The sequence below is a fragment of the Apiospora hydei genome (genome assembly GCF_038363865.1).
Source record: "Apiospora hydei strain CBS 114990 chromosome Unknown utg000004l_segment0_segment0, whole genome shotgun sequence".
NCBI lineage: Eukaryota > Fungi > Ascomycota > Sordariomycetes > Amphisphaeriales > Apiosporaceae > Apiospora > Apiospora hydei.
In genome coordinates, this window is record NW_027117363.1 from 6,624,731 (window position 1) to 6,652,086 (window position 27,356).

The 27,356-nt window shown below is 53.6% G+C and overlaps 4 protein-coding genes across 4 annotated transcripts; 3 read left to right on the plus strand and 1 right to left on the minus strand.

The window, feature by feature from the left end:
• Positions 1 to 101: 101 nt before the first annotated feature.
• Positions 102 to 474, minus strand: PG997_004611 (uncharacterized protein; the record flags this gene model as incomplete). The annotated part of the gene is made up of 3 exons (XM_066808926.1): positions 102 to 196; positions 273 to 362; positions 453 to 474. 3 exons carry the CDS (start codon positions 472 to 474, stop codon positions 102 to 104), a joined length of 207 nt encoding a protein of 68 aa, XP_066672544.1.
• A 1,336-nt stretch (positions 475 to 1,810) lies between these two features.
• PG997_004612 (serine/threonine protein kinase- PRP4 pre-messenger RNA processing 4) lies at positions 1,811 to 4,698 on the plus strand (the record flags this gene model as incomplete). The annotated part of the gene is made up of 5 exons (XM_066808927.1): positions 1,811 to 2,450; positions 2,502 to 3,412; positions 3,464 to 3,832; positions 4,336 to 4,548; positions 4,663 to 4,698. 5 exons carry the CDS (start codon positions 1,811 to 1,813, stop codon positions 4,696 to 4,698), a joined length of 2,169 nt encoding a protein of 722 aa, XP_066672545.1.
• Positions 4,699 to 17,359: 12,661 nt separating this feature from the next.
• Positions 17,360 to 18,903, plus strand: PG997_004613 (uncharacterized protein; the record flags this gene model as incomplete). The annotated part of the gene is made up of 3 exons (XM_066808928.1): positions 17,360 to 18,029; positions 18,106 to 18,353; positions 18,394 to 18,903. 3 exons carry the CDS (start codon positions 17,360 to 17,362, stop codon positions 18,901 to 18,903), a joined length of 1,428 nt encoding a protein of 475 aa, XP_066672546.1.
• Positions 18,904 to 22,878: 3,975 nt separating this feature from the next.
• Positions 22,879 to 23,257, plus strand: PG997_004614 (uncharacterized protein; the record flags this gene model as incomplete). Its single annotated transcript, XM_066808929.1, has 2 exons — positions 22,879 to 23,119; positions 23,157 to 23,257. 2 exons carry the CDS (start codon positions 22,879 to 22,881, stop codon positions 23,255 to 23,257), a joined length of 342 nt encoding a protein of 113 aa, XP_066672547.1.
• Positions 23,258 to 27,356: the final 4,099 nt, after the last annotated feature.

Below are 27,356 nucleotides of genomic sequence, written 5' to 3' on the forward strand. Positions count from 1 at the left end.
TATCTCTCGTCACTCATGCACCGCCGCCTATGTTGGCAATATCATACCCGTGATGCGAGGTTGGTCGTGGTCCGCCGCGTCGCATGTATGTAGCTCGTCATCTATTTCTTGCCGCTCTTCTTGATGCCCTGGGTGCCGGCGTTCAGAGGACCCTTTCCTTTCGCCTTAGCAGCCATCTCGGCGCGTGCCTTGGCATCTGCAAACAACACTCCGGTCAGAACAAGACTGTCGCGAACGAATCAATAAAAGGGGCACGGTAGAGTAATACGAACCAGCTCGCTGCTTCTCCTGGAAAGCCTTGTCCTCGTCGTCAAGGTCCTTCGCGACCTTCTTGGGAGCCTTCAAGGGCTTGACCTTGCCACCTGGATGCAACAAGCCATGTCAGCAGGCGAACGTTTGTTGCGGAATGTTGATGATCATGGAGGGTATTATTCCAGATCGTCCAAACGTACCTTCTCTGTTTGCGCCACCCATGATGGTGAAGGGAGCAGGAAATGTCAAGTGGGAGGAAGGAAGTGGAAGAAAACTGGAACGCGGTGGGCAAAGTGCCTTCGGTTTGAAGTGCACTTGTTGGGTATCTTGAATGGCAATGTCCTGGGAAAGGCTTTCACGGTCGGTCAGAAAATAAATCGCATTGCTATTAAAAGTTGCAGACCGCGGGGCAAATTCCACTAGGAAAAAGGGTCCTTTGGCCAGTCCATCAGCGCCTAAAGACTCAAGAACCCCCAAAGTCTCGGCTCTCAGGCGACTCATGGGACCATGGTGGGTGCTGCCGATAAGATTAGTTGGGCCTGAGGCAGTAAGACGCCTGGGATGGGGATAGCCGCGGAGGCACGGCACCTTGTAATTCCGTTCTCCATTCTCCAGCAGCCCACCTGGCGTGTTGGCGTGCTGGCGTGCTGGCTGGGCACCAACAGGTGGGGCTGGAACGTTGCTGGCTGCCCTTGATTGGGGACCCAAGAGGCTCTGAGGCTCGGCTCCCCGGTAGGGTCCAATGGCAAAGCAAGCATGGATGGCGGCAGCAGCAGCTGTGGTCACTTTAATTGAATGCCTTCGTCACTTCCACGGTTCCGTTGAGTTCAGTTCAGCCTCGGAACTGACGTTTCCATTACATACCTAACTATTATACTACTGCGAACGACAACTCGTCAAATCTTCCAGTTGCTTTTTTTCTTTGGCTCATCTACCCATTTTTAACAGCTCAAGTTCTTCGAGCAAGCAAGCAAGAAAGCAAGCACTCTGCCAGACGAGCAACTCGCTCCGGAACTCGCTCGTGTCGATACTTCCGACGCTACCTGCGTGCGCAGCATTCGCGCCGTGATGAGAAGGAGCTGAGAAGAGACTTCCCGGTTCGGCTCATTTTCTGCGCCTCGATATCTATTTGTACCTCTGGCTGACACTGTTTCTTCTGTCTTATCAGGCAGGGAAGGACTCAACACGAGCCTTATAGCCTTTCACTGAGCCGCTCTTTGAGCTGACCTGGTCACAAAGAGAGCAGATCGACCTTGATCATGGGTAGCCCAGCTAGCTCTGACGAGGGTGAGATCCTGGAGAACGGTGTGGGGAACTCCAAGGCAACTTCACTGCCTCAGATTGATGGGATTGGTGTTGACCGTCAGGACAGAAATCGAGCCAGATATTCGAGATCAAGATCGCCTGATCATGGAGACGGTTCGAGACACAACAGCGGGCGCAGCCGCTCCCCACGAGGCTACAAACGCTCCCGGAACGAGCGCGACAGCCAATCATACGGGCGCGTAAACACGGATCCTCGACGCTTCCGGAGTCCACTATGAAGATGAACGCGACGATGCCCGTCGCTCCCCACCTGTCCTACGACGACGATGACCGCCCGCCACACCGATCTGCTGCAGCTGGTTTACGATATGATGACAGCGACCGTCCAAGAGTTAGAGATCGACGTCGCGATCGCAGCAGGGATCGAGACAGTTATCCTGAAAAACGGCCACGAAACCGCACCAGATCACCATACCGACCGCCCCGTGGCGGAAGAGATAGAGACGACCGTACGCGCCGGGACGGCGACAGGTTCAGTCGACCGCTAGAGAACGGCAGGAGCAACAAGTATGGTCATCAGGGCTCCCCAAGGCATGTTCAGAACGGTGTCATGTCCGAGCGGGCTACTTCGGTAGAAACTACTAGTACTTCCAAACATGATACTAAATCTGCTAAAGGGCACCCGGACGATGATGAATCTGCCAAGGCCTCGGCCTCGCAAGCTGCGAATGGCCCTGAAGAGGAACCTGCCGAGCCCATTCTTGACGAGGAAGAGGAGCTCGAGCGGCGGCGCCGTCGACGTGCAGAGCTTCTTGCTAAGACGAGCGGGCCTAACCCCATGCTGGTACAGGCTGTACAAGCCTCTGCTGCTTCTCCAGCTCATACACAGTCTAGTACGCCTCTGGTGACAGAACCCAATACTCCGCGCTCAGGTAAGCCCAGGTCCGTTCTACAGATGCGAGCGCCTACTAATCGGCATACAGTCATGTCGTCTCCCGCCTCGCCAGGTCGCGCAATGCAAGAGGGAATGTCGCCCGCTGCGCTGGATATCGCTACTGACCAGGACCTCATCAACACCCATGGCAAGACACGAGATATCGAAGACGATGGTCCTTCGGCTGCAGACTACGACCCAACGGCAGACATGAGAGAGGACGAAATGAGGGACGAACTTCGCAATGGCAATATTGGACCTCATGGCGAGGTCTTGCCACCTGAAGAAAAGGCGGAGATCGCGCCCAAGGAAGAACCACAAGCTCCTCCTGCGCAAGCTTCAGGTGACGATGATGATGATGACCTTGATATGTTTGCCGAAGATTTCGACGAGGACAAGTTTGTTGCCCCTAAACCTGATGCTCAGCCAGATGTGTCTGCAGATGATCGTAAACTTCCCGCAACTCTAGCGGAGCCAAGCCAAGGAGGGATACTCGAAGGTGACGATAAAGACGGCTACTACAAGATTCGGATCGGAGAGATTATGAACGGTCGCTACCAAGTTCAGTCGACTCTGGGCAAGGGAATGTTTTCCGGAGTGGCGCGGGCCATCGATATCACAACCAAGAATTCGGTTGCCATCAAGATGATGCGAAACAACGATGCGCTCAGGAAGGGAGGTTATGTCGAAATCGCCATTTTGGAAAAGCTCAATGAGGCTGATCCTGAGAACCGGAAGCATATCGTAAAGTTTGAGCGCCATTTCGAACACAAGGGCCATCTATGTCTCGCTTTTGAGAACCTCAGTCTGAATTTGCGAGAAGTCCTGAGGAAGTTTGGCAACAACGTGGGCATCAACCTGCCGGCGACGAGGGCCTACGCTCATCAGATGTTTGTTGCTCTGGCGCACATGCGGAAGTGCACCATCATCCACGCGGACATCAAGCCCGACAATATCCTGGTAAGTTTACCGAGCCTCCACAACGTCAGATTTCCGACTAACTGTGTACAGGTCAACGAGTCTCGCAACGTTCTCAAGATTTGTGACTTGGGTACAGCTATTGACCGATCAGATGCCGCGACTGCACACAACGAGATTACCCCTTATCTGGTCAGTCGCTTCTACCGAGCGCCCGAGATTATCCTGGGAATGCCATACGACTACTCTGTCGACATGTGGTCCATCGGCTGCACCCTGTACGAGCTCTACACGGGCAAGATTCTGTTCACTGGCGACAGCAACAACCAGATGCTCAAAGCGATCATGGAGATCCGAGGCAAGTTCAGCGCCAAGCTGTTCAAACGCGGCCAATTGTCACATCTGCACTTTGACGACATGGGCAACTTTGTTAGCGTCGAGCACGATAAGACGCTTGGGAAGGTACGTCGTTTCTTATTGGTCTTGTCATTTCTTAATTTTGCTCCTGTTGTCCTGTCCCAACACCAACTGTCAGCATATCATGAGTATGATCCCTGTATTTTCTATTTATACAGGCGCTGTTTCTCGGCGGTGGGGATCTGGAGCGATCCTCTGCGGCTGCGAATAAGCGCCAAGCTGTGGTTGCACCGACCGTTCGGGTGGATGCCGGCCGAAACGCTAGCCCACTGGAGTAGATCCGGGGTGGCTTCCCAGTCCCATGGATGTTCCCCCGAGCATCTTGCATAGTCGGTCTTTTCAGGCCATGCGGCCTCCATCGGAACCGTCAGCATCCTCTGCAAGCTACACAACTATTCCGGCGCTTGAGCTGAGCGTGAGCAAGTCGTTGGATAGAGCGGACCTATGATGTGGCTTGTAATAGTTGGAGCTCATGTCATGTTCCTTGTTTCGTGGTTTCATCAACATTGACTATATTGAGTATACGACGCTAACTCCGGTTTCTCCAGACTACTGTGCGCACCATGGCCATCGTGAAGCCGACCCGGGATCTGCGCACGCGCCTCATGGCTGCCTCTGGTGGCATGAGCGATGTTGAGTCTCGAGAGCTCAACCAATTTGTCGACCTGCTGGAACGATGTTTGACGCTTAATCCGGACAAGAGGATTACACCTCTAGAGGCACTGAAACATCCTTTCTTCACGACCAAAATGGTCATGCCGGTGAGATAGGCAGCCGGACAAGGGCGCCTCGGAACAACACACTTAGACTCGGAGATCGACGTCCATTGGCCTATCGCACATTGAAATAAACTAAGTACATACAATCTGTGTTAGACGGCTATTCTGGATCAAGCCGAGTACATTCGATAGCCCGACTTAGAAGCAGACACCCATTCATGGAAAGCCTCGCTTCAAAAATATCAAATAAAGTGACAGAATGTATGATTCACAGGCGTCCTGCTGCACTCCTACACGTACTTTGGCATTATATCAACGATTTCCGCTGACCAGCAGCTAAAGGTTGTCCCTTTGAGTTCGCATATGATGCTATTCTGGATGACCTTGGCGAGTGCAAAGCGCCAGTACAGTGATTGATTTTAAGCTGAGTAAATCAACCCAAGATCTCCCAGGACTGCTTCTTGGCTGGCAATCCTCAGCGTAATCATGCCGCTAGGTGATCTGCATGTTGGATGGAGTCATCGTCAACCAGGATCTCTTGGTGATATTATACAGCCAGTCGCACTCTATCCAAAGTACGCGAGGGGCTCCCGGCCGCATCACGATGACATCTTTCTGGGCCTCATCCGCATTCCTAAGCTGACTCGGATGATGGTAGCGGCGCTTCTCCCTGGCCCGAGTATGGGGTGCGTGGGAGTGCATTGCCCCAGTGGCAACATCATGATATGCATTCGAGGATTACTCCGCGTCTTCCTCCTGCCCTTCTGACTGTGTTTGCTGATGGTCCGAAGGAAGGGAGGCCCTACTAACGGCGCTGTCACGGTCTTGTTCTAAAATGGAGAAAGAACCTACCATCATTGACAAGGCAGGGTTCTTCTGGGTAAGCAAACGAACCGCTCCGCCTGATACACTGGCATCTTCTTTGATCTTCCAACCGACCTACGCAAGTATGTACTTGCGTCACTTGCATGGGTTGCGCGTCTTGGCTTGATTAGTAGCTAGTTGACAAGGAACGTACGTGATGAATCAATTCCAATATCCATGCCTATGGCTTAGCTGCCTACTTTACTTGGCTAAAACTCCGAGATTCCTGAAACATTCAGCCTCAACGGCGCATGCCATGACAAACCGTGGCAGTGTATTCTTTTTTCTTTTCTTTTTCTTCTTCCCCTTCGAGCGACTAGCCCGCCTACACTACGTTTGATATGAGGCGTGCCAACAAGGCCTGGGTAAAAGCAAGCAGGGATTGGCCAATCAAGCAGCAATCTTATCCAAACGAGAGACATGGCCTGAAAAGCAGGATTTCTCGAAATAGCAACGGCATAACAACAACAATAACAACAACATGATAAGCCTCGGTCCATGCAAGTGGAGCAAAGATGGACCAGACGGTTGATTGTTAGACGCCGCGCCGCATCGTTTCGAGTTGCTGCGCGGCAGAGGCTTGTCTTTCCATGATACTCAGCATAGCCGCCGTTCCTGAAGGGAAGGAATATTGGAACAAACAACGCAACGCCTCGGGACTTTTTTTGTTCTTATCATTAACGTGGGCATGTCATGCTGTCGTTTGACTTGGGCCCAGCACTTGGGCCTCTTCGGCATATGTAGATGTTGCATGATGCTGGTCGCAGGATTGCCAGCCACTGGCCGGGTTGGTTGTCGATCCAGTTGACCGGGACTAGGTTCTTCCAGCATGTATAAGCTGTGATAGGGCGACCCCCTTAGATTGATGTATCCAAATCAGCGAGATAACATGACCGTCGACGGTTTCGGTAACCGTTCGAGACTGAGAGCGTCAGTTGTGGCGAAAGTCCATACCTAACGCCCCTTTTGTTCCGTATCGCACAGCGACGGCAACACAGCAGAACACACACATCAGATCACTGGGCGCACAATGAGGTCAAAATGATTCCTGACCGCTTGATGGGCAAGATATAGTTTAAATGCTCTCCTATTCGCGGGTCATGTACGCGCCACGTCCTTCGCCTCCTTTCCGAGGTGTCGCGACCTCTCCACAACGCTGACCCCCAATGACGAGCGAATGGAAAGTTAAAAGGGGGCGAGCTGGCTGTCTGGCAGATCCGTTTCGATCGGTCCAGGCAGGTCTTGTTGGCTGGTAAAAGCAGTAAGCAGTGACTGCAGGTAAAGTAGCACGGCGAAGATGTCTATCATCCCATGTCGCGGTATCCTACATTTACATCGTCATCCCACGCACACAACGCACAGCATGTATGTATGTATGTATGTATGTATGTATGTATGCGTGTGTCAGCCTTTCCCCCCCTCCCCTCTCTTTCTCCGGGGATGACACGCTGCGGCATCCTCGCGCGAGCGAGACACGACAGGTCAAGATGCTGGTCAGCATGGGGAGCAAAAGTCTAGCGTACGGGTCTCCCTGCAGGCGCCCGTCCTGGTTGTTTTAGGTCCCAGCCCGTCCCCCGCAAATAACATGTCATGTCTTCTGTAATAGAATCTAGATTTGACATCACTTTCTTTTCTTGCCGTTGCGCCGTACCAGATGCCATGTCATATCATGTCTCTCTTCCTGTGTGGGCCGGAAGACCCTGATGTTATTGTGTTGTAATTGCAGTTGGTGATGTTGGGTGGTCACATGGTCGCTTTCTGTGTTTCTATCATCTATCTGCCCTGCCGGTTTGATAGCCTGTGGGGGCCGGCGGAGGGGGAGGAGGAGGTACTGGTGGTGGTTACTAGTAGGCATACTTTGTCTCAGAAATCCGGCAAGAAAGAAGAAATTCTCGCGTGGTGTTTTCCTGCTTGTCCTAGACATTGTATCCTTCTCCCAGGGTTTAGGTGTCACGCTTGAATGTTACGGGTAGTACAGTCGTGTGTATCCCTCCTCGCTTGCTTGTTTTTCCCTTAGCAAGCATGGGCATCGGTTTATTTTTGGGACGTCAGACAGCCAGGCCAGTCTGGAGGTACATGTGGAGGGAGGGATGCATCATCATATTCGATGTATCTGATGGATCTTACTCACTCCGTCTACCACGCGTGTAGAATGGTGGAGATTGTTCAACCATCTTTTTGCCATAGAAGATGACGGAGAAGAAAGATCGAAAGATCGTGCCAAGGACGCGAACGTACCAATACCCGTAGTGCGCGCCCTAATCAATGCGGTGTCACGGATTCCTATAATATCCAATATATGAGCGGCAGGCCGAGGTTGCGCATGTAGACAAACACAGGGCAAGGCTGAACGGAGGGACAGAATGTAAGCCGAAACACCATTTGCCAAGCCCCCTTCAGATGTGGGTGAGGAGGACGCAGAGTAGAGTGAAATCTTGTCGTACTATTCGCCGCCCGCCCGGGGTGGCGCAGGGAATAGGAGAAAGGGAAGGGGAGGGGAGACAATCTTCGGGCCCGCGCTGCGCCTGCCGGCGCTAAGGCGCGCGCGCGAGAGAATGATGGACTGCAGATTGCGTGCTACGTCTCACGGAGGCTCCGGGATCTACACTGATTCGGCCCCTGGGTCTTCTTGGCGGCGGCGGGGGGCAGAGACAGACAGCCGCTTCGAGATGCCGTAGGCGAGAGCGTGAGCCAAAAATCCGCTCCATCTTGAGCTCTATCGGCCCCTCGTTCATGTCATGTTGTTCTGAAATGACGCTTACATGGCACATGCAATATAGCCACTCCCTAGACGACACGAGGCATAGGGCACAGTTGCTGCTGTTATGTTGGTTAACATGGTCTACTTCTACATAGTTACGAGCCCGAGAAGGGAAGGGAACCCCCGTGATGGATCATGATGGAGACAAGGCTGTTCGCAACCCGAGACGGAGGTGCGCTGTAGCTGTAGTACGATGCACCACGAGATCTAGTCAAGTCAGACCTGTACCACCGAGTCCCACGTTTCTTTTTCTCGCTCGATCGATGGAGCGTCACTTCTCGTTACTACAGTTCATCTATTCTACCAAGGGCAGGCTGACTCGTCTCTTATCCTCTCCTCTTTGGATAAGGGCGATGCTGGCTGCCTGGGATGGGACCATGTTCTGTCAAAATCACGCGCGCGATCGCGGGTGTTTGTGAGAGCCACTGCCTCGTTTAGGCAGGCAGGCTGTCAGTGGCAGATATCAAGGAAATCGCCTTTCGGACGGTATTAACCTTATTAATATGTACGACCGGGGAGAGGAGGGAAGAAAACGAAGGCCGAGAAAAGCGCCGCCGCCGCCGCCGCCGCGGCGCACCTCCTGACGACTACGTCGTCTCTTCTTCTCTTCGGATGAACAGCTTAGTGAGCAACCAAGGAGGGGGTCTAGACTGTAGGAACACCAGCACCCCCTTACCTCAAGCACTCATGATTTGAGTATTTGAGTTCGTGGCCGTGACTCGCACCTGGACGGCGGGTAACGAGTGATATTGCTGCTGGACGGGTACCCGGGGGCGGGTTGCGTTAGTTGACACAGTCCACAGCGCCCCCGTCTTAAGCCTTCACCCCCTTCCGCGATGCCTCTGTTGTCGCGCACCATCATGCAAGGGCACTAAGGCGAGGTTCGGCTGAGACGCGATGTGTCAAGGTCCTGCGCCCGTTGGCCCGGTGGCCGCCGCCTCTGTCCGTGTGTAAATCGGCTGGTCGAGGCTCTGGCGCAGAGGGATATATTATCAGTCACTCGACCACCTTATCAATGTAGCATAGGTACAAATTAATGTAAGTAAGTACAAAGGCGGATATACAATCTACCTAGCACGATGGATGTGGATGGGCTGCAAAGAGGATCAAAATCGAGATCGTGGGTCGCATGGAGCTCATGGGGGAAATGTCCAACTCAATTGATGAACAATGACGAAATGATTAGCGTGTGAAGTCTTTTTCTTCTCTCTATCTCTCTCTTCTAATACGGCGTCGGACCCCTAATTTGGCAATAATTGGTAGGTGCCCCCCGAGTGCAGATCAAGGGTCCTGCGGGCAAGCGGGAGGACAGAAAGCAGGAGACGAGAAATGTGTAGGTTAAGGTCTCGCGGCAAAACCCAAAACGTTGCCGCGCAGCCGACGTGATGCCGACCTGTACGACCGGAGCTAGGTTTCGTCATCTGATCTTCTCCCCCTCGTAAGGGGGATGGGAAGAGGGCACAGACAGTAGATCATGACACTCGCGCACCCAATAATGCGTGGTCAGCCCCAGGCAGCAGGAGGCAGGCCACCACAAGGTTGACGATCCTGACGCAAAAGATTGGCGTCTTCTTCGTCCGCTGTGCCAACGAGGACGAGAAGCGCCAGACACGGAGACTTCTCTAGTCGAGGCGGTTTACCTTGGGCACGGCGGCACAGGGTCGACGGCGGGAGCGCCGGACGGGCCATAGCCAGAGCTTATTGGCTCTTGTGACGTGACGTGAGGGAGATTTGCCGCCTATCTTTGTGTGGGAGGTTCTGATGGATATTCAGCAGGATTCATCAGCCGCTTGCGCGTGTATAGACCGGCTTGACATCATGATGTGTTACTATTGGCCGGCAATGTGTGGACGATATGCATCAGGTGGAACGGGAATCGTGGGGTCCAACCGCGTTTGCGCCGGCGTTATGCCTTTTCGTATCGGGTTCCGGCTTACAGTACATGGTTGTGGTTGTCATTGTCTCGTTCTTCCTCTTCTGTTTCGTCCACTGGTTACTAGGGGCGAGTGGCTGGTCTGATAGTCGACAGCGGAAAACGAGAGTGAACTGTGCTTTTTTGGCCACCCTTGCTTGACCCGGGAGGATACGAGGCACAGACGATAGATCTCGCGGCTGTGCTGGAAGGAGTTCCCTGGAGCCATCGCTCTCAGACTCGTCATCCAGGGTAGGTGGCCCTGTGAGTCATTGGCTGGCCGTTATTGGCAAAAGAACAGCGACTTGACTTTGGGGGGGGGTGGAAGGATTCGGGGATGACGGACGGGTCCATCCGGCGAACGACGCCAAACGACGCAGTGCCAGAGACACGGAAGAAAACATGAGATTACTAGGGCAAACAGTCTTACTCACAAGGCAGAGACGTCGGCTGAAGGTTATTTGGGGGATGTATCTCGTTGTCAAAACGCCGGCATGTTTCCGATTAACCCAGAAAGCGTCTTTTTGGGGAGGGGGAGGTCCCGAGCCCGTGGGATTGGCTAGGCCAGATCCGTGTTAGTATTGAACCAGTCATCACGGGAACTAATCCAACTTCCAACGGCCGGGTGTGTGTGCATGCTGGAGGAGAAACTGACACACAGGGCAGGTATTGGTATCGTAGGTATGTACTGGAGGTCGCTCTTGGCATATCACGGGTGAAAACGTCGTCGGAGAAGGACAGACTCGAGAGGGAGGAATCAGGATTACCCCTCGACCCCACAAACATACTACGACACACTATTATCACGAGTTCGTCAAATGTATTGGATTGCATTGGGTTGGCAGGCTCGGCGTTACAGTCGAGAGAGGTGCCAGTGATTGGGCCATTCCGCCTACATAATATAATAAGGTACCTCCGAGAGGTGCATCTGCATCTGCATCTCGGATGGGAAGTCTAACGGCCGGCCAGAAGAGAGAGTCTGACTGTCTGAGAGACACTCTAGCCATTTCGTCCCGTCTTCTTCCCGCGCATTAGCATTAATTCGCCAGTAGTCGGCTGTTTCGTCATAAGTAGGTATAAAACATAACGCACCGTTGGATGTTTCCGACGCCCGCCCGCACTGCCAAGGCCGTACGTTCTATCTGCCTGGGAGGGCAGGTAGGAGGCAACCTCGCAATGTGCTGCTACACTGCCGTCGTAGTTGTAACTGACGAGCGGCCGGGTGTTGTGTCAATGCTTGATCGATCATAAGATCGACGCGAGGTCGTTAACGCGGCATGGTGCGGTAATGACCTGAACGGCTGCCCCGTAATCCCCGGTGCAAATCAAACAGTTCAGCATCGCATCGTCAGCTGGAAAGAGGGGGAGCAGAGGAGAGCGAGCAGGGCCGTGGCAGGGGAAGCATGAATCTCCTGCTGTCGCTTGCTTTTCCCGCCTTCTTTTTTCCTCCCCCACGGTTTGCTGCATGATGGGCAAAGACCACCCATCGACCACTTTTGGCCAGGGATTCGGCCCCTTCTGGCCCCTGGAAGTTTGTTTCGGACCCAGGGTCCTGAAAGCTTGTCAGCCTCGAAAGATCTCCAACCTACCTCGTAACCTCCCGGCCTTCAGATGGAAAAAAAAGAGAGGCGAAAAGCAAAGGAGATTCCCCATTCGTGCGCCGACCGAGGCCCGAATCAATCACACAGCAAGGGCAAGGCGGCGCAAGGCAACGCAAGGCAAGGGCATGTTTATTAGCGTTTCTCAAACATCCTCCCATCAACCCATCGACCGAAAGATGCCAGGTGCAGGTGGTCCAAGCGAGGTTTGGAAACTGTCTGGGAACTAGCTCACCGGCAAGGCGCATCCCAGACGTGGACGATGATGATGCCGGATTCCTCGACATGATCTGATATGGCATGGGCCGCAATCAATGGGAAAGCCGCGCAGCAAGATTGTCGCCAGAACTCGATCAACCGAGTTCCAGTTGTCTGGTGTCTGGTGTCTAGCGATCATTCCAGCGGCCAAGATGAGGAGGAATGGTGGTGTTGTTGACTGCATCCTGAGGGGGAGCCTGGTTTCATTGGACACGAGCTGCCGATGTTGCCTCAATATCAACAAGCAATATCGAGGGCTGCGAATAGAAGACGAGCAAGTGAGACTAGCGCCTCTCGGTCTACCCTTGGACAAGTATGCTATGCATGCAGTGCATTAATTCTGCATCAGCGGTGTAGACCATGAGCATGCAAATATGGCCGTGGCATTCGAGGATGATGCGGGCATTACCAAGCCACATATTCATCTCCTCTCCATATTGTTTGTTTGACCGGACGGGGTTGGTGGTTGCAACCGACAAGCCTGTCGCACTTGCGCACCACACACACTCTCACACTCACACACGCACACACACACAGCCGAGAGATGGAGAGGCAGCAGGAGCATGTGTCAGCAAAATTGAGCCATGTAGGTAAGATGTTAGATGTAGCTATCCACATGGAGAAACACAACTCGATGGGAGATGGGATGGCGGTGAGTTTCGTGGTTTCTCACTCACTCTTCCCCAGCCATGGCCCGGGGCCCCCCCAAGCCCTTCGTCCCATCTCTTATCGATATCTCACACGGCACACGGTTTCATACCACGGCTACCCGTCTTGGACTCTGACAGGCGGAAAGTTAGAAAAGAAATGCAGGTGGCACGGGGAATCGGCTGCGAGTTGGGGTCTGGAGTAAGACGCCTCCGTCACAGAAAAACAACGATGGGTGAGCGTCATGGTACGACAATGGGGAGAAGTGAAGTGAGCAGAGAAGGGGGTGGAAAGAAAAGAACGGCGGGATGATGTTGATCAGTCTATAATCAGAAGTATTGGCTTGGGGGATGATCCAGCTTGAACGTTTCGTAGACGCTCGTGGTAGGCCGGGTGGTGTGTGGTGGTGATACCATCGATAGTTGTCTTGGGTTCAGCCAAAATAGAACAAACAAAATATATCATTTGTGCCGTTTGCGTTTCTTCTGTACACAAATCAAGTACCTACTGTGGTCGGCCAGTAGGCCTGCGTATCGCTCGCTTGGGTCTCCGGATATCCTAATATTGAAGACCAACCTATCGTTTGAACTTTGAGTAGTGTCATATCGAAACCCATGCAGCAACCGCCGTATGTAACGACGGAAAGAACAAGGCCAGGCAAGGCTGCAACATTTCATTTTTAGATTTGCCTGCTGCCGATGGACGATCATTGACGGCGATGATGATGCTGGTGATGGGTGAAGCCGCAATAATCACCGACAGGCGATGCTACCCATTGGTCGGCCAGGGGGTGCTGCAATAGAACGCCGGCCGAGATTTCCTATTGGGTCGATAGATCGGCCGTTTCTAAATCCTGAGGGCACGGAGCAATTTGTCGTTCGACAGGGAACAGTGCTCTCTGCTATGCCATCCTAGATGGAAGTAGATCAAGATCCTGGGGACCTAGTATGTAACCGACAAGGGTGGTAGTGGTGGTAATCGCAAAGTACATACGTCTAGAGGTTGGCAGCGTGCAGCTTTTCGCCGTGTGCGTGTGTGCGTGCGTGCGAGCGTGCGTGCGTGCGTGTTGCAGCCTCACTTTTTGGGCCGTTTGCCGCTTGGAACTGCGAGGCGCTAAATTATGGGGGGGCACTGATGATATCCAGTCGCTGATTGATTGAAGCCTCTCTCTCCCACACATCCCTTGCCTTTGCCTTATTCGACGACGGCCTCCGCCTCTCCCTCCCTGCTACTAGCCCGTGTATCCTTTACGAGGCTGTTGCAGGGCATGCTTATTATGCCATGCCATGCGGTGCGATGCGGTGCGATGCGACTCAATGTAGGAGAGAAGCCCCTGGGCGAATGAGAAGGGGGGATTGCCAGAAACACAAGAGAGCCGATACCACCCACACCAACCCTGACTTCGGAGATAATCCCTCATGGGATCGTGGCCGACCAATCTCGTTACAAAGCTGGTCTCGTCAGCTGCAGCACGAGACGAGAGGGAAAAAGAAAGAACACATCACCGTCTTCGAAGGGCGGTACTCTTTTCCTGGTCGAGCGCACATGGTCTATTGGCTGTCATTTAATTAGCGGTGGGGCCTTTGGTGCCTTTGGTCGTTGAAGCTCCCAGCCAAGTGGAAATCGAGGTTGACTGGGTGGGCAGCGTATCAAACGGGCACCACTCTGATCGGAAGGCCCTTCGAAACCTTAGGCAGAGACTTCTCTGCTGCCGATGGCTTTTTCTTTCTCTCATCAGGCTGCCTGCCTGTCTGCCTGTCTGCCTGAGGTGGCCCGTCTGTAGGTAATGTTGATGGATACCAAAACGTTAGCTAGTGTTTGGGTAGGCCGGCATCTATTCTTTCCAATATTGGAGGTGCCCCGCCATGCTCCGAGTCCCCAGTCCCTGTAGTCCATACTTGTAGTAGCAGTCACAGTCACAGAGGGCGGACCCACGCCGCCTGTCATTTGCAGCAATTAACCTATTGCTGGCTGGACGGCGCCGCAGTTGCCAGTGCCATCTTCACACCGCGTATTCTACTGCGTGCATGCGGGCGAGCGTGCGTGCGTACGTGCGGGCAGGCGTAGGGTCCCTCAAGCCAACTGTTCCGTCCATTCCAGCCAGCTGTGGGAAATGGGCTGTCATTGCTTCGTTGTTGAGGGAGTCATCCACCACTGCGAACCTGATGGGCGACCAACTGGGGTGGGAAATTGTTTGGCATATCAGCGCTGTGCAAGTGTTCTGTCCGCGGCCGAAACGGGCTGTGAATGACGCGGCTTCGGGCGGCTGGTTTCTCGCGACCACTATTGCTATTCGTATCGCTCTCCCCGACGCCGAATTCCATCGTATCGAGTGTGTACATACATCATAGCCATTAATCCTGTAAACACGGCTCTTACCGCACAACGATGGGATAGATAAGTTGGAGGTAGGAGGAGGGGGCACAAATAAACCGCTGTACGTGTATATCGGAAGCGTCATGGCCAATCCACATCGTTGGCAGATCCTATCAACCCCATACTTGGATGGTTGTCAGACGGCGGCGGCGATCTTGCAACGGGGCACATCGGTCGGTCTGGTCTGCCTGCGCATGAACTACCAACAGGGCGCGAAGCAATTGCTGTGACAGAGCCGAGGGGAGGCTGGCGGAGCGTACCGTCTCTTGCCTCTGCCCTTAGCAATTTACACTGGGGGTGACTTCATGCAAGCCGTTTGCGGGAGTTTTGCACAAACAATGCCACGGACCAGAAGCTCGTCTGTTGACATGCCAGGGTTTCGCCCATCGGTCATTTGGATGATCTGGGGGGCCTGGGAGGAGTATGTATTTGTTATGCTGCTGCTGCATGGCGGTCGGTACGTACACGGCAGTCATCGGCCCTCTGTGGCCTGTCCGCCCTGAATGTTACATGTGTAAACTGCCGTGACCCAGACATGCAATATCTATGTACTTGTGCTCAAATAATCACGAAGGAGACGGCGGCGGCGATGGCGATGATGATGATGATGGAGATGACGACGGGTGTTTTTCCCTAGGTAGCTGATAGCCAGGGCCTATACGGAGTAATCTCGATCAAAACGCCGAGGCCAAACCATCACCTCGCACTACAGCCTTCAAGTGCCTGTCTATTGTCCCCCAAAGATGACTACTGGCAGTACAGCCTGTACAGGACAGCTAGCAGCAGGCAGGCGCTATCTATCTATCGATTGGCGCTTGCGGGGTGTGTTCAATCAGAGTCTATTCAAAACATCCGGCTCTCTGCTTCTTCTTGCTAGAGGCCGATCAGGGATCTCCTAACCGCCCGATGGCCATGACCATGCCGCCACAGGTGGGAGAGCTTTTCTTGAGATGAAGAGGAAAAGCATGCGAGTCACGGGCCCGTCCATCATGACGATTTGCGCACCCCCGGCGGCAGCCAGTCAGTCAATCAATGGGCGAGAGAGAGAGCGGTGGGGCAAAAGTCAGCAGCCACACCCTTTTTTTAATGCCCTTTTGCACTTCACACTTCACTGACTGACTGAGGGAGTGTGGGAGTGTAAGGGAGATCACACGCGCACGCCCTGTCGCTCTGCCTTTCTTTTCCATCCGTTTTCTTCGGCCAGGGCCGAAGCTGGGCGTTGGTTGGTGGAGGGGGTGTTATTAGCTGTGGCCAGATTCACCTCACTCGCACACTTTCTCACTGTCTTTTCCCCCTCCAAGCACCAAGCTTCTTGTGAGTGAGTGAGTGAGTGAGCCGAAGGAGAAGAGGAACAACATGGGCCCATGGACTGACTGTCTCGCTTTCCCAGCCGGGGCGTGTCAGTGGCACACCATCTTGGCTGCGAGTGGACCACTTATTTTCGTGTGTCAGACATATCCCTGCTGTTCGTATATTGGCTAAGGCGTCACGAATTTCGGTCCCTGCTCTTGGGCTGCGCATCCTTACCACTCTAGTGGACGCCATTGCAGCAACAGGATCCAGTCCTTGGCTTCCACCCTCCCTTGCTCCCTTTCTCCTACGGTTCCACTGCGCCTGGGCCGCCCTCGCCCTTAGCGGCAGCCGATTTCAAGAATAGCGCGCAGACGTATGAGGGTGGATCATGGGAGAGGGCATGTACATGGTTACTTGGCTACATTATTAGTTGCGGCCAGGGTCTAGCAGGTAGGTGGCTCCTCAGCGTCCTAATCATTGTGGGTGCTGGCTGCTGCAGACTCAGGCTAACCTGGCCGGGGTCTGATTGAGCCACTCAAACACGCAAGACGGGGCCCTGGGGCCTTTTTGACATGCGAGAGAGGGTGACTGGGACTGCGACTCCAGAGAGCGTGAGAGTGAGAGAGAGAAACTCAAGGCCGTTTCGCTGGTCTGTGTGTCTGGGAGTATACCTGGGTACATCGTCCTCCGTACCCAAAGGCTATCTCAATATCTACATCAACCTACCCCGTCGCATCTTGCTTCGACATCACTTCACCTCACTCCCTCATTGCAGAAGCATCCCTCTCCGACCTCACCAATCTCCTGGAGTTCCGCCTCCAATCTCGTCGCCCTCACCTACCACTGCTTCTCCCAACACACGCCTTACCTTCCAGACCTTCCTTACTCCCACCGGCGACACTATACCCGGCCTGCCTGACCCGTTGACTCGCGGTCACCAACTTTGCGATCCAAGGACATACTACTACTACCATCCGTATCAGGCCACTTTTAGGATTCCAGCCCAGGACTGCTCTTTTTATTTTGGTTGAGGCGACTGTCGTAGCAAGGCCGTTTCCTCTTTCCTACAATCTCTCTTGTCTCTCCCGTTGGATTTTCAAGCCGTTGGTTTTCCCGGGACCGGACCGTGTTCCGACTTATAACATGCAGCATGTGCCAGCGTACGGTTATCCCACGCCACCGGCATCGCCGTCATACGCCCAACAACCCTTTGCCATGCCGCCGGTATGCCAGAGCCAACGATACACCCCGATTGCACCCGAGGAGAGGCTAGGGAAGTTCCTCGGCGACAGCCTGCAGTTAATAGGGATCCTGGGTACGGGAGCCTACGGTGTTGTCTACTCCGCCATTGATATCAAGACCGGCATTCGATATGCCGTCAAGACATTGAGCAAATTCAACATGGACGGGTCGCCGCTGGACCGACGGCAGGTGGCTTTCCAGCACCGGGAACTGCGCTTACACTACCTCGCCTCGGCGCACCCCAACGTCGTGTCCATGTTGAAGATTGTAGACGACCCGGACTGCACCTATGTTGTCCTGGAGTACTGCCCCGAGGGAGATCTTTTCTTCAATATCACTGAATGCGGCCAATATGTGGGTAAGGACGACCTGGCAAAGCGAGTCTTCTTGCAGATCCTGGACGCTGTGGATCACTGCCATACTCTGGGTATCTACCACAGGGACTTGAAGCCGGAGAACATCCTCGTTTCCAATGGTGGAGAAACCATCAAGCTGGCCGATTTCGGTTTGGCCACTTCATCAGACCGATCCGAGGACTACGGCTGTGGATCGACGTTCTATATGTCGCCAGGTAGGACCATCCAACCATGCTCTCGCATACATGCTCCCGTTTGGATGTACTAACCTTTTCTCTTTCTCGCCTACAGAATGCCTGGACCCTTCCTCTAGGAGACCATTCTATTACTGTGCCCCCAATGATGTCTGGAGCCTTGGAGTCGTGCTCGTTAACCTTACCTGTGGCCGCAACCCATGGAAACAAGCCTCTTTCGAGGACTCAACCTACCATGCATTTACCAGGAGCCCGGATTTCCTTAAAACCATTTTGCCACTGTCGGATGAACTGAACGACATCTTGGGCCGGATTTTCACCCCGCAACCCGGAGGACCGAATTACGTTACCCGAACTGAGAAACTGCATCCTCGGATGTTCTCAGTTCACCATGCAGGCCCCGAGCGCTGCTCAGCCTTGCTCTCTGCCTGCCTCGCCGGAGCACATCAATTACGCTTGTGAACCTGCTGCCGTGGACGAGGACGACTTCAACAACTACCCATTGTCGCCTGCCTCTTCGGACTCGGATGGCGAATCCACCTGCTCGTCCGACGCCGGGTCGTTGATCTCGAGTTGCTCGACCATTGATGAGTTTGACGACGATGAAATTCCAGAGGACCTTTCCTGCCCTGAGCCGGACATGTACGATCTAGAGGAGCCCAAGGTTTCATTTCCACAGGAGTTCGTGCCGCAATTCCACAACCCGGCCGCGGACGTGTGCCAGCCATGCCCATGCCCGGTCACTCTACCAAACCCGGTTCCCAACCTTTGCCCACCGGCTCAGGGGAAGTTTTCCCATTTTCCTTACAACTTCTGGGATGTGATCCACCGGTACAGCCAACCGAACCCGTACCATCACCCGGCGCCTCTTCTCAACTTGCAAGGCTGCTATTAGAACTTCGACTCCATTCGCAGCCCGTCTTGGGCTAGTGCCAAGTTCACACTTCCACATGGCTTTTTTTTCGACGCAAGTGTATACTTCCTGTATACCGTTATACCATATTACCATTTTCTGGACTCAAGCCATGGAGTCCTGAGGGATCTACACCGTCGGTCTTTTAATTACGTCTTCCCATTTCTTGGATCCGCCCTGGACATTGCCCGGATTTTACTATATTGGAACTCTGATATTCTTCGTTACGCCTTATCGGACCAACCAAAACAAAAAAAAGCCTGGGACTTTGCGCATTTGCGCACATTCGGATTGTACCTACTTGGACAGAAAAAATTATGTCTTTCTCTTTTGTTTTTATTATCAGCGCGGAGTTGGTGGATTGCTTGGTTTCAAGAGCACAAAGATCTGGGGAGCCAAGGACTTTGCTTTAGCGAGCACGGGCAGAGCCACTGCATTGTTACACGGCGCATACTGCTCTTGTTTTTTGGATGGCCTCTCTTTTTTTACAACTGTCATCTTAATTGTTTGCAGCTGGGGGCGCATTTAGACGGGGGTTGGAGTGGCCCATGATACCTTCGCTTTGGATGATACCTTTTTTCTTCTTTGGATTTTTACAAAGGATATGCAGAGAGACCTGCAGCGTCATTTCAAACGGATTCTGGAAATGGAGCCGGGAGGATTTTACGGGAAATACGAAGTTTAGATACACCCGGGCGAAAGCCCGCATGCGCCGAGTCGACTCGCGCGCAACTATACGTTTTCTACGGTGGTGGTCACCAACAACCAGGACATGACATGGTCCAGGGTTGGTGGTGACCCCTGGGATTGAGGTCATCGATGATAGACACTTCATTACCCAAATACACAAATACACAAGTCTGGGCGACCAGAACGACATTACAAAGCACTTCCTGCCTGTTTCCTCTTCTACCTTTTGTTGAATGCCTTGACTTACAGTAACACTCGTCATTTTCATTTCATGTTGCTTGGTTTCGATGGGTTGTATCGGATTGACAGGCAGGCGGGAATTGATTGATTGGGCGCACGCCCAATGCGCCACCCGCCTTACTTTTTTCGCCTTGGTCACAAGCACCGGCAGGGTCTGTCGCCATGGCATGGCATGGATGCCGGGCTTGCAATTTGCATTACCCTCCGATCGCTATTCCTGGTGAAACTCGCTCGCGCGCTCCCCCAGCCGTGCTGCGTGCCGTCGCCCCGAGCTGATGTATGGGATAGAGTTCGTGGTTGGGGCGTAGGCTATGTATGGCATGGTAGCAGTAGTGTAGTTGCTCCGTACCTAGGTAATATGATATGTTATGTCTACCACTACATTGATGTAGGAGCTAGAGGAGTGAGTACATGGTCGCCAGGCCCGGTGGGTTTGCTCATCTGTCGTCCCGAAACTGCCGACCACCCTCTTCCTCCCAAAGCATGGATTCCCTCCCAATCTGTACCACGTCTCTGCTTACCCACGCAACCAAGCAACCCCCCTTCCCGATAATTTCGACGATCCCATCAGACTGATTACACCGCAGCCAATCACGAGCGGAGCGCTATGTATATTACTGCACTAGCCCCAACACGGCTATGTCCATATGGGTGAATGAGTTGCCTCTCCCCCTGTACGGTGACGCTTCCTCTGCGCCCATCGCAACTTGCGGGATGCGTCACCTTCAAAGGGAAAAGAAACGGGGGAGAGAGTATGTGTGAGGCAAGGAAAACGAAATCAAGAAGACGAAGACCCAGCCCAGCGGGTTCAGCCGGGCGCGGCACAACATGCCATAACGAGTCCAGGCCTTTTCTTTTTCGTCGCCCCTTTCCTGCTTGCTTGCTTGGTTTCTTTCTTTCTTTCTCGACGATGCCCAGCAGCAGCACTGCCTGCCTGATCGACGAACTATAGTACCGAATGCAGGAGAAAAGGGCCTCGACTCGACGTGTAAGCCGGTTGCGTACGTATACTACTCAATGGGCGCATCTGTTTGGCTGATATTGGCCGACCCCCGTCCCGTTGCGAAGCACAAGCTACATGTACATACCTAACCTGCCTTTGGCGGTGGATCGAGATAGGTACCCGAGAGTGGGTGGGATATGCAAGGTGACCAAAGACCCGAGAGCAGGAAAAAAGAAACGACTGTGACCGTTGAACATGCGGATCTCTCTCTCTCTCTGGTCTGGTCTGGTCTGGTCTCTCTCACTCGCTGCTACGGCTATTGCTATTGCTCGCTTGGATTTGGCCTTGGCCTTGGCGGCTAGTGGTCCCTTTTCGGTTTGCTACCACTGTACGGAGGGTTGCAGTACATCGTGGAAAAATAAAATAAAGAAGAGCGCATGCAGTGTTGCGGTAGCAATCTTACCATGCCCACTTTCTTACTAAGTGTCGCTGGTCAGGCCAGGCGCAAGTGACCCTGTATTTCCTGTCGTTTCCTGCTTCTGGCCGCGGACTGACTCTGGTGTGTTCGCTCGGGTCCAAGCGACAGTGGTTGATTTGATAGATGGATGGAGTTTCTGTTGTACGTGTAGGTTCGAGACAGGTAACGACTGGAGCCAAGACCCCTCCAGAGCTGCAAAGGCCCAGAAAAACCAAGGCTTGGAGGGGGAAATACTTGTACGTACAAAAGCCGGTTCCACTTGCCATGCATGCGATGGAAACAGGGCAAATAGAAACATGTTTCTTCCGTCCACTTTTTCTCTTTTCTTGTTCTTGCGCCCCTAGCCCCCGCCCACCGCCCGGCTGGCCACCCATGCCATCCATGCCATCCATGCCATCCATGCCATCCATGCGATGCGACGTGACCAGTTCTTTCCCTTCTCCTTCGGGCTGAGATCCTAATGGAAAAGAGGAAAAGAAGAAAGCTGAGGGGCCGCTCTGATTGGCCCGCCCCGAGCTGCGTGCGGCACATGGCGGTGAGATCAGGTTCGTTCGTTCCTCGTCTCTCTTTAGAGGGGCGAGCGAGGGGCACCGCACATCAAGCCCCCCCGTCTCCATGTTGCTGCTTGCGTCGATGGATGGATGGATGGATTATGCGTTTTGTCCTGTTCCGTCGTCTTCCACCAGCGCACTAGACTCTGCTCAGAACTCTCTCGGACTTTTCGACAGACTTCTTGTCCCACGGCATGTACCGTTGTTTTGCTTGCTCAGCCCCTCCTACCTCCTGCCCGCCTCCCTTCCGGCTTCCACCTCGTTGGGTAGAGCCCGCCCGATGCCGAAATTGTGGTCGGCAGGCTGTTGTGATGGAACGATGGATCGCCGAGTCACAGCAGCAGCGAATTCCAGAAAACCCATGTCCCTCTCCAGATCCATCCTGGCCGAGGGGCATGGGGAAACGTCGGCAGAGGAGCATAAGGGGATGATGGCGGTGAGTCGTGTGGTCGGTCACTGGTCTGTCTCTCCCGCGGTCACGACCCTCTGCGCCTCTCTTTCATTCCCTTCAGTCTCGGTCTCGGGTCAATGTCGCTATCTCTTGTTCACTCGAGGTTCGGGTTGGACTATGTCATTATGCGCTCCTACTACATGCTCTACTCTCTCGCTCGCAGCAGCAGCAGCATCAACTACCCGCAAAGACGACCGGTAGATCGTCGTCTTCTGGTAGCCTGCTTCACGTAGTACTCTTGGTACAGTATTGGACCACCGAACAAAGTAAGGCTAGCTCTGTCGAAGGGCTGCGCCGGTGCAACGCGGCGGAGGGAATTGAGGGTTGAGGGGGCATGGTGTGAAGAGATGGGCTGGGGCCCATCGGCCGCGGGCGAGACAAGGCGGGCGCGCCATTCACTCGGGGGAGCCACTTAGGAATCGGCTTGTCTGCAATAGTTGCCCGTTCGAGCCGCTCTAGCATGGAAGCCGGGCGCAAGTTGGACCAGGAGGATCCCACCACCACCAACACACACCCCCGCCCATTCGCGTGTGCCGACTTGTCTCATCCCCAATGCGTGTCATTGTGTGGCTGGCTGCCCTTTTGAGTCCAATGACTGGACGGGATGGGGTCGCGACTGGCCCGGCCTATCATCGAGTGCCGCAAGGTGTCGAGGTGGGTGTGGGAATGGATGGGTGTGGAGAGTGGCTGCCGTGACGTGGAAGGCCCCGATATGGCGCAACGGGTCGGTCATCTCAGTCCAACGGCCGGCCGCGCCCCTCATTGGCTGGCCTGCCTGTGCGAGATTTCTCCCTGCGATCTCTCGCGGCAGCAGGGCCAGCGTACCGGAAAGGCAGCCGCCATGGGTAAGCACAGAAACCAGCTGATGCTAACCGACTGCAGGTCATCTCGATGACCCTCATCGATCCCCACATTGCCTCCATCGCGGTGCGCCAGGCAGCGCAGCCCTTCACAGCAGAATAGTCCGAGCTGCATCTGGCTAACCAGATACTCACTGGCCTGGAAGCAGTCAATCTGCAGTGCAGGCAGTCCCCACCCTGCAGGCTACGCACGGCACTTCATTTCAGACGAAGAGGTCGCTACTACTACGCAATACGCCGGGAATAGTATAGGACCATCAGCTCACAGCTACAGCGTAGGATTCTCCTAGCTCATGCCGCTCATGCCATGGGCGCCGGCAGGCCTTTACCAATAGGCACTCAACCATTTTGCGCTGGTGGAACACGATGCAGGCCGCAAGACTCGTTCCATGTAGATGTGGACTTGGTCAGGTTTGCCTTTCGTAGCATCTAGACGGGCTTGGCCTCGAGTGAGTCTGCGCGTACTCTATTATACTTTCCTGTCATCGCCCCTAGTGACGAACTCTGATGTGGCTTCTAGGCAGAGAGAGGCAAGAGCAGGAGTCACCAATAGTGCGACGTCGTATGTGACATGGCAATCTCCTGCAAACCAGCATCGCACATGCCTTCCGTCGAGTCCGCGATGCAGGCGAATGGATACCCCGTGGCATAAGTACCTCGAGGATTGTGTATGCTTTGGGACAAGTGACGCTGACAACAGGCCTGCCTAGCTTGCCTGCGTGCATTACCACTTTCAACGGTTTCTGAGCTCATTGCCTCGTAGAGCCAAGACAAACACTCGACTCATGTTCTGTACCAGCATGGCTACTCACCATCAAGACTGTGCTGAAGCGTAATCGCATCTGATAAGCAGCATGCTGGCGCATAGTACTTTCCAAGGTATTAGAGTTTGTTATCTTTGCGCTATGCTGTGATGACATAATACTAATGCGCATGGCCTTCGTCAGCGGCTCACTGTGATGTGACTAACACTTGTATGGGCAGACAGCATCCACATGGTATACTATCCGACTGGGCCGCGCAGTTATGCAGCTTAACTGACTAATGAGCTACCCGAATGAGGCTTCTGAGCAGAACACGCAGCTCTCCCAGATGAAGATACAAGCAGCAAGCACTACGAGTATGTGGCGCGGCTGAGAAGGAGCATATTAGTCAGTAGACCAAAGCTAGGGTTTGGCGCCGGGGCGAAACCACGGACCAATCGAAGACCCCAAGGCTCCCATTTCTGGTAGTAGCTGTCATGGCCAACACGAGGGCCTCTTTCTTTCCTCCCTTACTCCCTACTAGCTCTGTCCACTATACGAAAGCGGGCTGGGGGAGTGACGAGGGGGCAAGCGGGCGCTTGGCGGCTGGGGAGAGAGAAGGGTCCCGAGAGGTTCAGTCAGCCTCGTGCGAATCACACTCGGCCATCATGCACACCCGCCCGGGCAAGGTTTTACGTGCTCAGCTCGGCCCAGCCCAACGCCCAAGCCCCAGCTTAGCCCGCTAATTCCCTTTCTTTTTTTCTTCGGTTTTGCCTTCTCGAGGTTGTTCGAGAAGGACATGGAAGCCACGTCTGGTTTTTCCGAGGCACGTGTGCGTGTGATGCGCTCATGTGTTCATGTGTTCACCGACCAACACGAGGAAGCTAGCGATTGGGCGTTCTGGACTCTCTGGGCAAAAGCGAGAAGGGCGATACCGACACGCTGGCTGGACGGTGTCTCAAAGGACCCCCGGGTCACGTCACACTTTCGAAACATTGTCCCATTTGCCGGGTCCCCCCACCTGCTTACTACTCATGACTGTCGTCAGGGGTCAGGGGAGGAGGAGAGCGAGATGGACAGCCAGGTGGCAGGTGGTGTTCATGGCGCATATGCCAAACATGATCTACCGATTTACTTCTAGTCCAACACACGCGCGGTTGGAAGGATGATGGTCGCAACTACCTTTTGCTGTTTGGCTGAGTAGTGTGTGACTTGTTTGATGGTCGCCGGTTGAGTTGGAACAGACTGCGCCCGCTTGTCTACGGTACGCTGAATCAGTCATCATCTCCGGGCCAGCAGTGAGGCTGTGGTGTTCAGCTCTCCCGGAGATAAAAAAGGAAATTATCCTTTCCGACTACTGTAACCGACCCGACCGCACTGGTACCCCGAACTGACATAATTTGGCGGAGCCTTGCCCGCCTTGTCTTTCTACTTGTGAGTAGTTAGTTCGTCCTGTTGCTAGCACCGAGGCCAGCTCAAAGGTTGTTATTTTAGTCCTTCATCTAATTATTTTAGGTGCTTGCCGCTTGTCTAACAAATTTAGGAATTACCTAAGTTAGCCGGCGGCCTTGCGGCACCTCCTATCCGGGGCGCCAGATCAACACCGCCAGTCGGCCCGTGGGCTTGACAACATCTCCGGGGGCGTGTTCGTTCGTAGCTCGGTAATGATAGCGTATTCTTATTTTTTTCCTGACAACTGGCTGGGCTGGGTTGCCTGCAAGCTCACTTTCTCTCCCTCATTTTCCTGGGCCAACGGAGGCAGGGGGTGGAGCGAACGCTCGCCTTGTTTCTTTCCCAGCGATACGCGAACCTGTTAGTCTATTACATGAATCTCAATTAGCAAAAGTTAAAGATAGATCTCGCGGTCAGTATGGCCTTGACGATTGGTTGGGTATGGGCAGTGATTGCCCCGTGTCGGGACACGTGCGTGCGCAAGACCTCGTGTGTCGAGAATGAGCTCGACAATACGGACGACTCCGTTTTGGAATAGATTGGGTCACCGTAATAGCGGGTTTCGGCAATTGGAGTTATGTGCGTGAAGTTTGCTACTAGGCGTGTCCAACTTGTCGTTGACTGTATCAAGGTACGCTCATGGTATGATGACGACAGGGACGATTGTCCACGAGATGTTGAATGCAGGCAATATACCAACAATAGGTAGCTCAGATACCAGAATATGAAGCAATACAGATGATTGAACATACACCGTTTCAAAACACCAGGCAGTAGAGAGCACAGAAAGCCTCGAGTATTTCCCTTGACAGATTCAGCCAGGGGCAGACGATGACAGCCATCTCCTTTGTAATAACCCAACCTCCAGCGATTCGCACAGGGAGGGACCGGGAATTGTATCGTGAATACTTTTGGTTTTCTGGTGTTTTCCATTGGCTTCATGAGTCTTTCGTATCTCGCCTAATGTAGGTTACAATTCCGCCATTCGTTGGCACATCTCACAGCTGTTGCCCCTGAGTGTGCTCCAAATGACACGCCTCAGGGGTAAAAATCTGGACCTCACCCGCGTGAGACGAAACGTGGAAGGTCCCACGCGAATTCCTGATATGCAAATGGATATATGACCGACTTGGACACTCGTGCCGCAAACAATAGTGATACGCAACATCTTGGCCGGGCCACACCTTTGGAGCAGCGACGACGGAATCCGCGTCGACACCGTCTTGTCTCTCGAGAACCCAGCACGATGCCCCTAGTTTGATAGCAGGTAGTATCTCGTATAACACAGTAGTTTCTGCTCAACATCTGAGCGCCATTGGACAGTCAGCGTCGCCTAAACAGGAGGCTAGCTCTCGATCCCGAGATTCGAAAGTCCCTGATGAGCGCACAGGGCCGCGAAGGATGTGCGTGTCGCTTTTAGGCAGGGTTATAACTCGCGGGGTCATCTTCCAGGCGGTCCTGGGCATGCATGGGTGAGTGCTAATCCTATTGTCGTCGTAGCCGTCGGTGTACCGGAAATTCCAACAAAAGGGGCAGCCTGACTGGATACAACGTGTTGCATGTTCCCGGTCCATAGAGGTTCATGGAATCAGCTGCAGTTCTCGTTTAAAAGGAAGCATCGTCCCCGTCACTTCCGCGTTGTCTTTCGCCTCCATGCGGCTGTGTTCTAGCAAGTATCGGGTATAGCTGACATTCGTAAAGGATCGATATCTTCGAAGGTTCAGCATCGTATTGTACAGGATACCCATCGAAGATGACAGCAGATCACGATCACAATGTCATCCACGTGCTTATTTACATCATAGATGACCACGACGACCTATACTTAGAGCGCTCAAACATTCTGTTCACGATATGGTCAATTTGCTATTCCTGCCTCGCGCCATTTCATCGAACAGAGATTGCAACTACTACAAACAGGGATCGTAGTTCCTAACACTACCTGATGCAGAGATTTAAGCGTCTGACATGACCAAGAGTATAAGTGTGGATGTATATTAAAAGCAGATCCGAGGGGAACCGATACA